This window comes from Dipodomys spectabilis, unplaced genomic scaffold (genome assembly GCF_019054845.1).
Source record: "Dipodomys spectabilis isolate Male_0828 unplaced genomic scaffold, ASM1905484v1 ptg000273l, whole genome shotgun sequence".
NCBI lineage: Eukaryota > Metazoa > Chordata > Mammalia > Rodentia > Heteromyidae > Dipodomys > Dipodomys spectabilis.
The window spans coordinates 10,289,646-10,306,840 of NW_024870950.1; the positions used below are offsets into that span (position 1 = coordinate 10,289,646).

General features: G+C 47.3%; 1 protein-coding gene across 2 annotated transcripts in view; it reads right to left on the reverse strand.

Annotated features, from left to right (window-relative positions):
- Positions 1 to 11,802: 11,802 nt before the first annotated feature.
- The window catches only part of Cdh5 (cadherin 5), a 32,940-nt gene continuing 27,547 nt past the window's right edge, over positions 11,803 to 17,195 (reverse strand). For both annotated transcript variants that reach the window (XM_042700886.1, XM_042700887.1), the window contains exons 10-12: positions 16,939 to 17,047; positions 15,216 to 15,461; positions 11,803 to 13,959 (exon numbers count right to left, since the gene is read on the reverse strand). In XM_042700886.1, coding sequence (XP_042556820.1) covers positions 13,442 to 13,959; positions 15,216 to 15,461; positions 16,939 to 17,047 — 873 coding nt within the window. In that variant the 3' untranslated portion in view covers positions 11,803 to 13,441. The remainder of the gene's footprint in view (positions 13,960 to 15,215; positions 15,462 to 16,938; positions 17,048 to 17,195) is intronic.

The following is a 17,195-nucleotide window of genomic DNA, read 5'->3' on the forward strand; positions in this document are numbered from 1 at the left end:
GAATTCATCCATGAACTATGGGGCTGCCCACGGTGGTCATCTCCAAGTCCCCGTTTGATCGAGGGACCTGGAGCTTAAGGAAACAGGGACATTCAAAACCGGCTGTTTCAAAACCCCAGAGACCTGCCTCTCATTGGAAATTGGTCCTCAAAAATAAAACATGATGACAAAGAAGTTTGCCTGTTGTTGATTCACCTTGGGGAGGGAAGCAGAGGAGAGTCTGGGGTCAGGGTACAAGGAAGAGAGTCAGCCACATGCTCTGCAGGAATGGTGTGTGTGTGTGTGTGTGTGTGTGTGTGTGTGTGTGTGGAGACAGACAGGCTCCAAAGGCGGGTGGTATAAGGGCCAGGCAAGGAGGCTGTTGGAAGGCAGGGAGGGGGAACCCTCTCCACTCCCAGCTTCCCTTGGCAGCCATTCATCTTGCTTCTCTACTGTGTGGTTTACCCCTACCAGGACCCAGGCCCCCATCCCAGCTGTTGTGGGGGTATGGCTGTGCTGTGGGTCACAGGCCCAGAATGAAGAGGAATCTGAGTCCTGAGAAAAGGGCCTTTTTGAGAAGCCCTTTGTCCAGCCCCGTGTGTTTCCTTTGTGACTGGCCAAAGGAAAGAGCAGAGCAAAGAGGGTCAAACAGGACCAGAGGGCTAGGACTGGAGTTTATAGGTGTCCAAGCCAGGTTTATGTCTTCTGCACAAGGGGTGACCTTGATCTTCCTGAGCAGACACTAGTGAGTCTGTAGAGAATGGACATCCTTGTCGATGAGTGGATTCATCTATAAGCCATGCTCTTTGGCAAGACAGTCTGTGTATGTTTTGGGGTGGTGGAGGGTGTGTGTGTGGGGTGACTCACTCTGAGACCTTGCAGAGGGATCTAGTCCTAAACAGTACACTTCCTTCCACTACCTCCTCCCACATGAGCATTGATCATCTGGGAAATCCAATGGGCTGCATAATGTTGGCTCTAGCTTCAGGGAGTTGGATTATGATTCTTTGCTACTTAATTATCTCTATCTACCTATCTATCTGTCTGTCTGTCTGTCTGTCTATCATCTGTCATCCATTTATCTACTTATCACACATCATTGATTTATCATTTCTCTATCAATCATCTATTGTTAGTCTATTACCTATCATCTATCTATATATTTATCATCTACCATCTGTATCTAGCATCTGTTTATCATCTGTCATTTGTGTACCCATCTACCCATATCTATTATCTACATTTATGTATTATCTATTATCTATCATCTATTTATCATGTGTCATTTGTGTATCAATCATCTATCAATGATCATTTGTCTATTATCTATCATCTGTCATCTATTTATCATCTATCATTTACCTAGCTATCATATTTGTCTATCGGTTATCTATCTACCTATCTCTTGGTAAGCTGTCTGTCATCTCTCTGTCTTTGTCTGTCTATCTATCTACAAAAATGTGTATTGGTATGACTCACTTGAAAAACAGAACTGGAAGTGGAGCTGTGGTTCAAAGTGGTGGAGTGCTAGCCTTTATCGAAGGAGCTCAGGGACAGCACCCAGACCCTGAGTTCAGAAAACAGAAGAACATAAAAACTATTCACTATCAGTATTGAGCTTTCCTTTGACCTCTTTCTCTTTAGTTGGGTATCTCTCTAAGTATCCTTAAATGGGGAGAGCTTGCTGACTAGCCATCCCCCATGCCACACTTTGAATGGTTGCCCAGCATTGTACAGATGGGAGCAGGGTTTTTATTTAACCAGCCCCCTACTACTGGGCACTTAGATAGCTTCTGTTTTCCACATGTCTAGACAACCCTGCAATGGACCTCCTGAGTGAGTTTGTGTATGTATTTATGGTTATCCTTCACGTCAGTGGGTAGGTCTGTTTGTTTTTGGGGTGTTCTGAATGGGTTTAGATGTATAGGAAGGGCATGGTCTGGCCCTCAGAAAAGTACAGTGGTATCTGGTCTCTGCCCCTTGAGGGTGAGGGTTAGGAAGGCAGGAAAACCATTGCCGCCATTTTTGTGAGGATATATGTTTCCTGTGAGTTTTGCTGTCAGTGTTCTGGAGCATCTCATGGTGGGGCTAAGGGAAGGAAAAGACATGGGCTCCTGCGGAGTTGGGCAGGGAACACATCCCCTAAGGCCACAAGCTCAGAGCTGTCTCAGAGCTGACTCAGAGGAAGGAAACTCATAATGCTGGAGTAGCGCTTCTCTGCAGAGACCTTGGAGGGTATTGTGTTTTTCCCTCCCATTTTACAGATGGAGAGAGGCTGGTGGTCCATGCCTGAGACCCAGGATGCTGAGATCTGAGGATTCAAGTGGTTTGAAGCTGGCCTACGCAAACCTGTGATACTCTTAATCTCCAATTAAGTGGAAAAGAGCCAGAAGTGCAGAGGAGATGTAGCTCAAGTGGCAGAGTACCAGCCTTGAGTGGAAAAGCCAAGCAAGAGCGCAACACCCTGAGTTCAAGCCCTTGTACTTGGCACCTACAAAGGCGTTTACTGAACCAGTAGTAAGCTTGCTCTTTCATTCCAATGTGCCTGCCTGCCTGCCTACCTGCCTTCCTGCCTTCCTTCCTTCCTTCCTTCCTTCCTTCCTTCCTTCCTTCCTTCCTTCCTTCCTTCCTTCTTTCCTTCCTTCCTTTCCTCTTCCTCCTCCTCCTCCTCCTCCTCTTCCTCTTCATTTTAAATAGTTGTTGAAAGAGGTTTCAACTCAAAAGTCAGCATGAGTACAAGGCATCTTGATCAATATTATCCCTTCTAATGTTCTCTTCCAGAGGGGGTTTCTTATGATGAGCTTTGTCTTTTTTTAAATTTTACTTTTAATTTTAAGTATAGCCTTGGGCTCTAGAAGGGAGAGCAATGGATGTGGGCTGGGTTGGTTCTACATGGTTTCCTGGAAGAGGGCATAGAGCAGAACCCAAGGATGAAGAATAATTGGGTAACATTAAACAAGAGAAATAAAAGTGACATTATTTCTATGGTTAAGATCAAATGCAACATCACACGCCAAGTGGTTAGTATGGTTTCTGACACGTAGCAAAGTCTCAATAAATGTTGCTTCTAAACATTCAATGTCTGTTTGTAAGAGAGCAAAGAAAAACATTGTTCTTAGGTTTCCTATTTGCTTTTTTGTTCCCCTGGTCACAGGACTGAGCTATCTTTGGTTATGAAAATAGATTTCAGTGTTCAGAAGAATGTCAGCTGCCAGACTGACAGTTTTTAGAAGCACATTTGAGTCTAATTTGAAAGTTGCTTTTAAAATTATATTGACCAAGAAGTAGTGTATTCTTTTTAAAAAATTTATTTTATTATAAAGATGCTGTACAGGGGCGGTTACAGTTACCTGAGTGAGGCAATGAGTACATTTCTTGTCGATCATTGTTACCCCTTCCCTCGTTGTTCTCCCACTATCCCTTCCCTCCCCCATCTCCCTCATTCCCTCCACCCTAAGTTGTAAAGTTCATTTCCAATATACTGTCTGGTGGGTATCATTGTTGCAATGGGTCATCCTGTGTCCTTGTTGCAGTGGGTTTTTTTTTTTTTTGGGTCCGGTCGTGGGGCCTGAACTCTGGGCCTGGGCGCTGTCCCTCAGCTCTTCAGCTCAAGGCGAGCGCTCTACCACTTGAGCCACAGCGCCACTTCCGGCTTTTTTTCTTTTTGCTTATGTGGTGCTGAGGAATCGAACCCAGGGCCTCAGGCATGCAAGGCAAGTGCTCTACCACTGAGCCACCTTCCCAGCCCCGCAGCGTTTTGTTATTCCCCTTCCCCTCCCCAAATTAGACAAATGTATATACAAGATGCAGGATACCAAAATCAAGAATGGATCAAGAAAATGTGATATATAATATGTATGTGTATATATATATATGTAAATTCTATGCTTCCATCAGAAAGAATGACACCAAGCCGGGCGCCGGTGGCTCAAGCCTGTAATCCTAGCTACTCAGGAGGCTGAGATCTGAGGATCGAGGTTCAAAGCCAGCCCGGGCAGGAAACTCCATGAAACTCTTATCTCCAATAAACCACCAGAAAACGGGAAGTGGTGCTGTAGCTCAAGTGGTAGAGTGGTAGCCTTGAGCTGAAGAGCACAGGGACAGCCCTCAGGCCCAGAGTTCAAGCCCCATGACCGAGAAAAAAAAAAAAAAGAAAAGAAAAGAATGACACCACCCTATTTGTTAGGAATTGGACTTGGAAGAATTATATTAAGTGAAGTAAGCCAGACCCATATAGGTCCCATGGCTTCCCTTATTTGCAATAATTAGTATATATTTAGGATAATTTTACCAACTGAGCAGAAAAGCTCAAAAGCTATGTACATATGATCATTTAAGATGATGCTGAGTGAAATAAACGCTGAGATATGGACACAAGAGGTCTTTGTTGTTGTTTTTAATGTACTATGTGATTTTTTTTGTTTCCTCTGTATGTTCACCCCTTATAGTATATCCCCAGAAGTATTGTATTCTTTTAGTATTGCAGTTTCTTTGTGTAACTACTTAATAATAACAACAATAATAAAAGATATTGGCACCCCCTGAACTCAAGCTCTGAAATGAATCGTCAAGAAGGAACACAGATAAAAATCTCATGGGCAACTCCCATGATCCTCTTGGGTTCCCTGTCCACACTAGGACACACCTGGTCATCTCCATCCACAGGACAGAAATTCATAGCAGAGTCACATGACAGAACAGAACAAGGAGAATGAACATATTATAACTATGGCAGTGATAGGACCAACACATAAACACAGGATCAAGTGACAGTAAGCAGACGATGTATGACTCATTGATCTACAGTTTCAAAGCAGGGAAGACCAGGAAGTGTTTATGGTGGCGGAGGGGAATATGGTGAGTGGATGTGGGCTCCTGGTGTATGGGCAACGCTGTTTGTTGATGTAGGTTCTGGGTACTGAAGTGTATTTTCTTTTTTCTTTTGCCTCAAATTCTCTGGGCAGTATACTTTATACTCCTGTGAAATTTAATGTATGGCTGTTATACTTCAATAATCAGAAAACAGGGTGGTCTGTCTGTATGCATGTAACAGCAGAGGCAAGAGAGTTTGACCATGGAGGATAAAGAGGAACACAGAATTGTAAGCAGGAGAGGCAGAGAAAAAAATGAATTCTGTTCCTAGAAGAGCTTTCTTTCTAGACTCAGTAACAAAAATAGTTTTTTTTCCCCTTGATCTTTTTTTTCCTTTAATTTATTTTGAGATAGCTCTCAAACATTGGAGATCTCCCAACCCTGATTTTCTCTGCAGCACAGATACTAAAGTCAAGTTAAGTCAGCCTTTTTAATTTTAATAATTTTAGACTTACAGGAAAATTATCTAAATGATCCCAGAAGGAGAGTCTTCATTGTCAGTAGGCAGGGCACAGATCTGAAAAGACCTCTGCTTGGCCTCTTCTTTTAATTTAAATTTTTTAATTTTGGGGTAATACAGTGGTATGAACTTATAACTTTGGGCTAGCTAGGCAGACCCTCTACCACTTGAACCACACTTCTAGCCCTATTTTTTTTAAGTTACCTTTAAAAAATAGGGTCTTGTGTTTTTGCCCAGGCCAACATGAAGTTTGATTCTTTTATTTATATCTATATTTCCTGAGTAGGTTGGCTGACAGGCATGTATCACTGTGTCCAGCTTTTCTTTCCTTCGACTTGGTTGAAATGAGGTCTTGTTATGTGTTGGGGCTGGCCTCAAAGCTTGGCCCTCTCAATCTCTGCTTTCCAAGTAGCTAGGATTATCAGTGCTAGCCACAAATTCCAGCTGGCTCCCCCTAATGTTAGCAGTAGGAATAACCATGAACATAACCATAACATTAACATTGTACTACGTGTGACTACACCAAACTATCTCTAGTCGTTCTTTTCGACTCCAGGATCCAGTTCAGGACCCCATATCCCTCCCCCATCATGGCCTTGAGTCCTATAGGTATAGGTTTTGTAGAAGCTTTTTTACTTACTTCTGATTTCTGATGGTTGAAGTTTCTGGACGTTTGCCCTTAAGGCAAGCTCTGATGGACAACATGCAGCCTCTCCCTCACCCCTCAACTTTTACTTTGGTTGGTCGTGGGTTTTGAACTCATAGTCTTGTGCTTACTAAGCAGGTATTCTATCACTTGAGCCACTCCACTAGCTCCTGTTTGCATTGTCTGTTTGGGAAGTAGAGTCTTGCTTTGAGCTTGAGCTGGCCTGGACTGCAATCCTCCTATTAGCGCTTCTCTGAGTAGCTGGGATGACAGGTGTGTGGTATCATGCCCAGCCATTGGTGAAGATGTAGTCTCTTTAACTTTCTTGTTTTGGCCTGGGCTGACCTCAGACCACCAATCCTGTATCTCCACCTCCCAAGTAGGTAGGATGTCAAGCTTGAGCCACCATAGCTAGCTGGATAAAGATTCCTTTCTGTCTGCCTTTCCATGTATCTTTCTTCTGGTTCTTCCTTCTACCTGGCTGTCTTTTTAGGTAAGAGAGTGATGGGGGGGGGGGGGAATCCACATATGACAGGCCAGGTACAAACACTGCCCAGGAGTTGTGCATGCTGAGTCCCCTGCCTGTACTGAGGAGGTGGGGGGTAGATTCAGGAAGTAGATCATGTATGCACACACAGTGGGGTCATGTGACCCACAGGGCAAGGGACAGGAGCTGGAGGAGCAGCCATCGATGGTGACAAAGGACCAACCCTCTCTCATTAAGAAAGTTACCCTCGGCGGGAGGTATAGCTCAGGGGTATCATACCTCCTTAGCAAATCTGAGTTTTTATGTTCAAACCCCAGTACTGCCAGAAGAAAAAAAATCCATCCTTTTCTGCTGAAGGATGATGGAAGAAGGGACTAGAATATGTTTCCTTGAATTCATCCACTCATTTTCTTATATATCTGAGCAAAGTAAAGCCTGGGTTACTTGGTGAGCTTAGTGGTACTGGGGTTTTGAACTTGGAGCCTGGTGATTGCTAGACAGGTGCTCTACTGCTGAGCCATGCCTCCAGATAGCTTTTTTAAAATTGCTGCTTTAATGAAGTCTGCCAAAAGAATGGGATGATTCTCATGCATGTCCTACCCTCAGGGTGGTCATGGAGGGAGACATACTCAGGAGATCCTAATGCCATATATAAAGGCTCAGGGAACAGGGAGAGAGAACCATTTGTGTGTGGCAGGGTATACAGCAGACCACAGCAGGTGATGCTCGAGGATTTAGAAGTTAGGCAGCAAAGAAGGAATAACCACTGTTCCAAGCAGGGGAGTAGCATGCACTAAGGCCTGGAAGCTCCCCCATGCTCTCTCTCCTTCATTTATCCACTCATCCCTTTGCTTGGGGCCAGCAGTGTGCTAGGCACAGGCCTATCTAAGGAGAAGCAAACCTGGTGTTGCCCAAGAGTCTTAAAGCCAGGGTGGTGAGATGGGCAATTGTTATGAGAGCACACTGCCTTGGGGGTGGGGTGAGGATGTGAAGGATAGTCAGGGAAGGCTTCCTTCCTGGAGGAGTCTTAGAGGTGGAGCTCAGCAAGTGAAGGATTAAGTACATAGAAGACATGTGCAGAGACATAGGAGAGCATGTGCAGAGGCCCAGAGATGAGCTGTTTCTTCATTTACTTACTATATGTATGCATTTGACAAAGCTGTATTGAACTGTAGCTGGCTGTTGGTATTATGCTCAGAGGTTATGAAGTGAGTAATTATAGTGATGCTCACAGTCCAATGGAAGTTTTCTTTGTTAACTTGAAAGTTTCCTGCTTGCTCACTGTTGGACTGTCAAATTGCTCTGTTGACCAATATTGTGGTTTGTTTAAAGGGGAAAAAAATTAAAGAGTTATTTACAATAAAGGCTTATCATGAACAGGATTTAACAGTGCTTTCAAAATACATAACTCAGCTAGGGTGGCTCATGTCTGTAACCATAGCTACTCAAGAAGCTCAGATTTGAGGATAGTGGTTCACAATCAGTCTGGGCAGAAAAGTCCATGGGACTCTTATCTCTAATTAATCACCAAAAAGTAGGAAGTGGAGCTATGACTCAAGTAGTTGAGCACCAGCTATGAGCAAAAAAGCTAAACAAGATCTAGAGGCCCTGAGTTCAAGCCTCACAAAAACGAAATCTCTTATACATAAATACGTAATACATAATACATACACATACATACACATACATACATACATACATACATACATACAACTCCTGCCAGAGTGCCCTAGAGAAAGGAGGGTCCCTCTAGTTTAGCTCACCCAGAACTGGTAGAAAAAGAAAGCCCAGGTGAATTGTGGCAAACAAGATGCTTTAAGAAAGAATACTTTCTGTATCCACGGATTTTGAGAAGGTTTTGGACAAACTAATAGGCCTAGAATATTGTGTCAGATTCACTGTGCTCATAAACTGCTTGGGTGAATGTCTGCTCCTTTGTACAACGACTTCAAGATAATCAAATTAATATATCTATAAAAATCAATCAAATGCAAAAATAAAAAGGGGTATTTCTTGTGTCTGCATATGCTTTCAAGTATTTTTCAGACTTTTGGAGGCTCTGTCAAATGCCGGCTGTATTATCTGTTCTCAATCAGAAGTGTTCCCTGAGCTCAGAGGAAGGGTTTTGTTTACTTCCTTAATGTGAGACTCACTTCCTGCCCAGAGCCTCATATGAAACAGAAAACCCCTGGCTTTAGCTTCCTGTGTAACATCATTAAACATCCCCCCAGCAACCATTACTCAGAAACATCTTAACTTGCACCTCTTGTAACTTTAGGTCGTAAAAGGCCTGAGAAGCCAACTCCTGAATATGGATGTACATACAGATAACCTCTGGATTGGCTGAAAGAAACTGGTCCCAGCTGTTTCTTCTGTCCTAGAAAAAGAGACCCTGGGTATATCCACGCATTGCAGAATTTTATGTAGGTCATTTTCCTTCATCTTCTAGATCTGGAAAGTTGCTAGAAATTTGGGTGTGAAGAAGTCCAGAGTCTAAGATATTTAGGTCTCACAGATCAAACTAAAGAAACATTTTCTGAAATAGAGAAATAAAATGAATTAACGCGTCAGTAACACTTTTTTTCTGACTTCTAAAGCAGCTTAATTAACTTAAATAAAAACCATCAGAAACAATGAGAAGTGCAAGACACTATGTTGAAAACGAAGTTTACAACTTGGGAGGAGAGGAGGGAAGAGTTGGGGCTGTGGGGAGGGAAAGGATGGTAGGGAAAAACAAAGGAGGAGGTAACAATTCTTGATAGGAAATGTACTCGTTACCTTACTCATATAATGTAACCCCTCTGTACAGTAGTTTTACAATAAAAAACATAAAAAAAACCCATCAAAGCCTCTGTTGCATTAAATCTTTCAGTGTTCAAAATTTGATGTTTAAGAACAAACTTTGCTGGAAGTGAAGTTGTTGCTCAAAGTGGTACAGCACTAACCTTGAGCCAAAGAGCTCAGGGACAATGCCTAGGCTCCGAGTTCAAGACCCGCCACTGACAAAAAAGAAAAAAAAAAAGAAAAAGAACTTTGCCAATCAATTCACCATGTTTTCAGTAACCAAGAAGCGGCTCACAAATTAGCATTAAAATAACTTTTTTCCTGATTCTAAAAATACTCACTGATCATAAAGACTACAGAAAAAATTCATAATTTTGTAACCTGAAGGTGGAGGTATAGTAGGAAAAATTGGGATCTGACTGTAACTCATGCTCTGGGGTTCTGTGTATGTGTTGGTGTGTATGAGTGTATGTTTTCTTTTTCCTCTCCAATTCACTCAGTCTAAGATGACTGCAGAGCACCGTGACATTTTAATGGCCACTAGGAACTGTCTTAAGGCTCCATTATGTTTACCTAACCTGTCTCCTATTGTTGGTCCTTTATATCGTTTTTCTTTCTTTCTTTGTGAATAGCACTGAACTTAAAACATCAGGGTAGATGTACTCCGTGCCCATTCTCAGGCTAGCCTTTAGAAGAGAGGCTGCTGGGTATCTGGGCGGTCTCTGGTTGTGACAACAGAGGCTCAACATGTCACCTCCAGGAAACTAGGGTGAGTCTAGAGAGTTCTTTGCGAGGGAGCCTGAGGCACAGGAATTGTGGCTGTTTCGGGCCTGGACTCACTCCTCAGGGCTTGCCTGGGGAAGCAGGAGGTGGTGAGCTGTAGATACTGAGGCAGATGCTCCCTCCCTGCCCCCCCCCCCCTGCAAGGTAGGGAGGGGTGGTGAGGTGCACTGGGTTTCCTGCTCACAAACCCAAGCACCAGTGGCCAGGTGCAATTGCTTTTGTGGGTTGAGATTTTCAGTGCTCACGGGGCGGCTGGGGGCTGCAGGTAACTCTTATCCTGGGAGGGGTGGGCAAGGACACAGCACCAGTTTGTGTCCAGGACCCCAGGACCACCTCTGGTACTCAACCAGGGCTTTGGTAAAGGTCAGAAATTTGTTGACCGAATGTGCCCCCTAGTGGCCACCAAGTGTAGCCATCTTCCAACCACAATTTCAATCCCAACTTTACCTCTGAATTACAATGTGGCTCTCACGCCCTACTTTGGGTCTCAACTGGATTATCTGTGAAATAAAGTCATACCTTGCTTAGCGAGGAGGGAAGAGCTCAGGGATGATGCATCTCTTGCTACTTTTCTTTAGGTCAAGCTGGGAAACCAAAGACAGGGATGTTCTGATTCGTCTGGAGGTGACTTTTGGGCTTCTTAAAGAAGGAGCGATCTCATGGGCTCCAAGGCTGGTTTCATGTGGGTTCCAAGAGCAGCCCCCATAGACAGGTGGAAAAAAGATCAGCTAGTGAATTGAACTCTGGAAATGAACTTACAACCATCAGGGAGTGTGTCCAAGAAAAGCGGCTAAATGTTGATAAGAATAGCAAGCTTTGTGGGATTCTAACATGCCCTCTACCCAAGCACTCAGTCACAGTGAACACCAGTAGCCACTGGAAGGGCAGAATGGAGGTGGTGCTTTCCCAATAACTGATAACAGTCAGCATCCCAGCATCCGACAGGCCTGGCAATTCCCTGAAAGACCTCACTACAAGACTGTGTTTATGTGACCTGATTTGGACACAATCAGTGATAAAGGTTTAACCCAGGAGGTTTCTAGACTTTGCTGGCATCCAGGGCATATTAGAAGATGTCCAAACATTTGAAAAGGAAAAGTTGAAGAATAGGCTGTCCACAGAGGCTTCTGGAAAGCTCTGGAATGTTCTTAGGAATCTAGAAGTCCCACCTGTGTAGAGCTGTGCATATGTTCAGGAAAGACTTTGGTTCAAATTGCAAGTGGTGCTGTAGCACTAAGTATGGAGGACCTCATGTGCTGTGAGTGAGAGGGAGTGGCGGGATTCGAAACAGGGACTGGGAGGGGGCTGGGAGGAGAAGAGGCTGGCTGGAGTGTTCTTTGTTGTCTCTTACCATCTGTTTTCTTGGTGACTCAAATGTCTCCTTTCCCTCTGGATTCCTCTCATGATGGAGTCAGCAGGTGTATGCCTGTTTGCACAAGCATGTATCAATGTGCATGCACAAGCATGTAAAGGCATGCATCAATGCATGCATGTGCATGCACACATATGAATATGCCCATGTGAACACATATCCATATGAATATGTATAGAAAACACATGTCCTTGCATGTTGTCCACACATGCTTCACACATGCACACATTTTTATGTGTGCATGCCTATGTGTATCAGTGCATGTGCATGCGTGTGCACACATGTGTGTATGTAAGGCACATGAGTGCAGGTGGTTGGATGTGTATGGAAATATACATGCATGAATATGTATGTGTAAACTACGTGGAAATGTGTGCGCATGCATATGTGTTTCCCCAGAGCTGTCTTTGCTCCAGAAATGGAAGAATTTTGAGATTTTCCTTTATTTAAGTATAAAAAAATTACAGTACGTCTCATGCACCAGTGCGATCAATATATAATCATTACCTATAGAGCCATTACCACGAGGATAGGAAATAGGAGGTTATAGGAATTGTTTCCCTAACTCAAAAACCTGAACTAAAAGTGTTAATCTAAATAGAAACCTGCTTAGTATGCACGAAACCCTTATTCTCTATGTCCAAGAGAGTGTGAAGCTGGTAAGTATCGTTAGTAAAAAGATAATCATGGAAAACTAATGATTGGTTAAGCACATGTCAGTGTTATTTACAGTTGCGTGGGGGGTGGAGGGGCCTTGCCTGGCTTGTGGGGGGTGTGTGTGGAGGGTGAGGGGAGGGAGGTCCAGGTGTCTCCTTCCCCGCCCTTCTGGGTCCATAAGGCCTGTTTGCAGAGCTTGGAGCGGGGAGGTGGATGGGAGTGGAGGGCATGGCGGGGGGCACTGCCTTCCACAGGAAGTGCTTGAGGGTCGGTTCCCTGAGATGTGGCAACAGTGAGCTGGAAAGGCAGACGGATGGCTCAGCAGTCATGGAGTCTGGCCAGACTTGCTGAGGGCAACATCTTGGAGGTTTCCAAGCCAGAGGTGCGTAGGGAGAGAAAAAGCAAAAAGGAGAGAGCATGAGTCACCAGGTGAGGCAGAGGGTGGGGAGGGGCAGGCTCTGTTTCAGTCTGCCTCCCTCCCGGTGAACCTGGTTGATGATGGGTGGCTGTCAGATTGTGGGATTGGGGGGGGGGGAAATCACAGCCCCTTCTAGGCCCTTCTCCAGAGAGGGTGGGTGAGGAGGTGGTCCCCAGTCTCCACTGTCCCTCCAGGATGAATTCACAGTTGCTTCAAGTTCAACAAGCCAGTTTCCCTGAACGGATCAACACTCAGCGGATCAACACTCAGCGGGTCACAGTTCCTGCAGCCATGGCCGGGGCGGGGCAGTGGCTGGGTCCACGCAGGATCCCAGGTCAGAAGCTGGCACAGGACCCCTTCCTCCCTGTCGCCAGGCCTGGGGAGGGGCTGGGTAGAGGCCTGTGTGTGTGTGTGTGTGTGTGTGTGTGTGTGTTACAGCAGGGTTGGGACTCTTGAGAGCAGGTACGATGGTGTCTCCCTTGGGGACTAGGCTTCAGAGAGTCTCTTGTCCTCCAGGTCATGGGTCTAGCCTTCTGTCTCCTGGCTGGCAGGCACCAGGCCTTCCCAGAGAGGGGAGGGGGATGATCCTCAGGGAAAGCACCCCCTGCCCTGCCCTCTTTCCACAAGCATTTGAACAGTCTACTTTGCTTGACAGCTTTTCAGTCAGGAAAAAGTCTTTGAGCTACATCTGTGATCTGGGGGACACAGCAGTGGGGGGGGGGGGGGGGGAGAATGTGTCTGTCCAAGCAGAGACAGAACACAGAGCCCTCAAGAATGGTCACTTCCCAGCCTTTTTAGGGGTGCCGGGATAGATCCCCCTGATGTATGGAGGACCTGGAGTTTGCTCCCTGGAGATTCTAAGATCTTTGGCACCTACAAGGCAGGGGTGAGGGGCTGGGGGGGGGGGGACGGTTATCTCCCTGGAAGACTTGGTGAGTAGAGTGGAACTGGCCAAGGCTGCAGTGGGGCTTTAGGGGGGACCCTTAGTACATCAGCTCCTCCCTGGGGTCGGATCCGTACAGCCCGGCTAGCGTCTTGAACCTGGGCCCCCAGTCGTTGAGAAAATCGTAATCGACGTCGGAGTCATCGGAGCCGGTGCCCAGGGAGCTGAGCGATTCGGCGACGGACTCGGAGCCCTCGAAGTCGTAGATGTGCAGCGTGTCGTAGGGCGGGCCCTCGGCGTCCTGGTCGGCCTCGTCCTTCTTCACCTGGATCATCACGGCCATCTCCCCCGGCGCGCCCTGCGCCCCGGGGGCCACCCGCGGCTGCTTCTGCACCTGGCTGTAGACGGGTGGCCGGGCGTCCAGGGCCAGCCGCTGGGGCTTGGCCCGGCCGTGCCGCACCGAGTTGAGCACCGACACGTCGTAGCTGGTCGTGTCCATCTCCCCTCCGCCCTCCTCGTCGTAGGTGACCAGCTGCTCGTGGATCTCCGGCACGTTCTTGCCGCTCGCCTTGGCCTGTTTCCGGAGCCGTCTCCGCAGGAAGATGAGCAGGGTGATCACTGCCAGCCAACAAGAGCCGCACACGGTCAGGACGGGGTCTGCTGGGCACCCGTCCCTCCCACGTCCCCTCCTGGGGCGCTGTGGATGGGCCATCCGCGGTGGGTGCAGCCCAGATGCCTCAAGGGGCCCACTTCACCCATGGGACAGAGTCCCCACGCGCCCCCATCCTGTGCTTTTTGGCTTCCACGGGTGGTGGTGGGTTTCCTGGGGGACGTGGGGTGCACATGTGAGAGCCAGCCACCAACTTTATCAAGGTCAGCGTGAGCATGAGACTCGGTGCCAACTGCACTGAATGAGATGCTCAGCCAATCTCACCCCACGCCGTGGGTTTCTGCCCCCTTGGACAGCGGATGCCGACTGAGCTCAAAGAGGCCTCACAAGCCAGGGTCAGTGGCATAGTGGAGATCAGCTTGAAGCTCTGGGGGGGTATGGCTGGGAGAGGGTCTGAGAATCCCAGGAAAGGGTGAATCAAGTGGTACCGAGCTCAAGCCATGCCTTCCACTCTTCTAGCCTTGTAAAACAGGGGAGTCCTGAGCCTCAGTTTCCTGATCTGTAAGATGCTTGCTTGTACATGGCTTCTCTGTTTTGGCAAAGATGGTATATTAGCTCTCTCTCTCTCTCTCTCTCTCTCTCTCTCTCTCTCCTGGAGACCTTGTGTTCTCACTTTTGTTTTTCTTAAGGCTGGTGCTCTACCACCTGAGCCACACCTTCTCATCCAGAATTTTGCTGGTTAGTTGGAGATAAGAGTGTTGGGATTTTTTTTTTTCCTGCTCAGGCTGGCTTAGAACCCTGATCCTCAGTTCTCAGCCTCCGGAAAAGCCGGGATGTCAGGCGTGAGCCACTGCTGCATGGTTGAAATGCAGTTCTAGGGATGGGGGCAACTCATTGTTCAGATCGGGGTCTGGACTCTCACGGAAGGGACGCGCCCAGCAGAGCCACTGGTAGGGAAGCTGGGCCCAGTCACTGTGGTGCGAGGGTGAGCCTCATCACCCAAGGGTTTCCTTGGAGTGTGTGTGGATTTACACCCCTGGAAGGGGTTCCCCAAACATCAGCTGATGGATCAGCACCAGTGGGGTACCCTTCCCTCAGGAGGGCTCTGAGGCAGGGCCCCAGGCTGCCTTCAAGCCATGGCCGGAGGAAGGTTATTTCTTGAAGCGTAGGGGGAATGGCTTTGCACCCTGGCCCCTCCCCCCTCTCCCCCCCCCCCCTCCCCTGGCATCCCATTGTGCCTCCTCCCTGCCCCACCGGCACTGACCTGTGATGGTGAGGATGCAGAGGAAGATGGCTACCAGAGCCTGGATGCTAATGCCCACCTGGGCGGCCACCTCCTCACAGAAGGTGAACTCGCCTTGCGCGTTGCATTTGCACACAGCCACGGCCAGCGTGTTCGTGCTTGTCAGGCTGGGCATCCCATTGTCCGAGATGAGCACGGGCAAGTAGTAGACCTTAGCATAATCCCGATCAAATGGCCCATACTTCACGGTGAGATTCGCTGTGTTATCTGCAAAGACCCAAGGCCACACAGTGAGGTTCTGTCAGCAGCATGCCCCCCCCCCCACCTTTGCAGGGGAAGAAAGCTGCCCCTTTCTCCAGGAAGCCCTCCTTGATTGCATGTCAGTCCATCCACGGCCTTGGACTGCGTCTCTACCCTTATGCATCCGTGTGGTCCTAGATCAGCCACCTGAGCCTGTTTTCTTTCACAGTGACTCAGTTTGAGAAAGTGCTTTGAGCCAGCCTGAAAGAATGGCTCAGCCAGAATGTAAAATTCCTGCTCTGTTTTTGTGGGCCACAGGTGGCCCCTGTCTCCTAATTTCCCCCCAACACACACTGATCACACAGGCCTTGTTCCTTTGGCTCAACTAATTATCCTGCAGTTTCACGTTCCCACGAGCAAGTGGGAGGTGGGGGAGGGGGTGGGGAAGGAAGTGAACTTGTGAAATGTCTTTGAGCATGGGACTAACTTGGAGGACTGTTTCTGCTCTCTCTGAAAAGGCATCATAATAAAGGATGTCGACAATTGTAAAAACAATTCCTGGGTCCCCTCAGTCACCAAAAGAATGGTTACATTTGCCACGGTCTGTTTCCAGAACAGCCTGACGCCAGGAAGAAACTTCCGTTCAAATAGTGACTCCCTCTCCCCACTCCTGCCATTGTTTTCCTCTCTAAATCTGGGAATGGTGGCACAACCTTATAATTTCAGCTATTCAGGAGGCAGAAATCGGAGGATCACAGTTGGAGACCAGCTTGGGCAAAAGTGAGATGCCTTGTGTAGAAAAACAACCTAAAAACAAAAGGACGGGGAAGCCTTTCTCAAGGGGTAGTGCACCCGTCTAGCAAGGGCAAGGTCAAAGTACCTCCAGGAAAATACCACCACTACCAAAGAACTTCTCCAGGGATTTTTCTTGTTTTTGGTTTTGGGCTTGAACTCTGGGCCTGGGTGCTGTATCTGTACTCTTCAGCTCAAGGCTAGTGCTCTTCCATTTGAGCTACAGCACCACTTCCGGTTTTCTGGTGGTTTTATTGGAGATAAGAGTCTCACGGAGTTTCCTGCCTGGGCTGGCTTTGAACCTCAATCCTCAGATCTCAGCCTCCTGAGTAGCTAGGATTACAGGCATGAGCCACTAGCGCCTGGCTTTAGGGATCATTTTAAACCATCCTAATTTTCAGACTCCTGACTTCTCCCACCTCTTCCTTCTTCCCTTCCCCCTGGTTCAGTCTCTGTGGACAAAGGACAGACACTCTGCCTTCTTGAGAACTTGCAAACAACAGAGGCTCTAAAAGCCATTCGCTGGATTTCAATCAGACCCAGTTGCATCTCATGATTTCTGCAGACTTGCAGGACTTGCAAAGGGGACCTAAGACCAATCTCTTGGCTTGGTCCTTGATTTTGGTGCTTCAAGGCTCAAATAATTCCCCTCCCCCCTGCATACCCCCACTCCCCATCCTGCTAAGAGCCAGCCCCCCGTTCTGATGCGCACCATGATTATCCGTGAGGGTGAAGTTGCTGTTGTCTGTGTTCAGGGTGAACTTGAACTTGACATTTTTTGGTGTTATGTCCTCATCGATTGCGGAGATCTGCATGACCAGCTGGAGATGGGAGAGACAGTCAGTGTGGTTTGGGGGTGGCCAGGGGTTCAGTGGTGGTGTCCAGGGCTGCCTCTTCTGCAGTTCTAACCTAAATACTCTCCCAAATCCATTTTTCTACCTCCGCCCTGTTCCCATATGTCTAATCTTC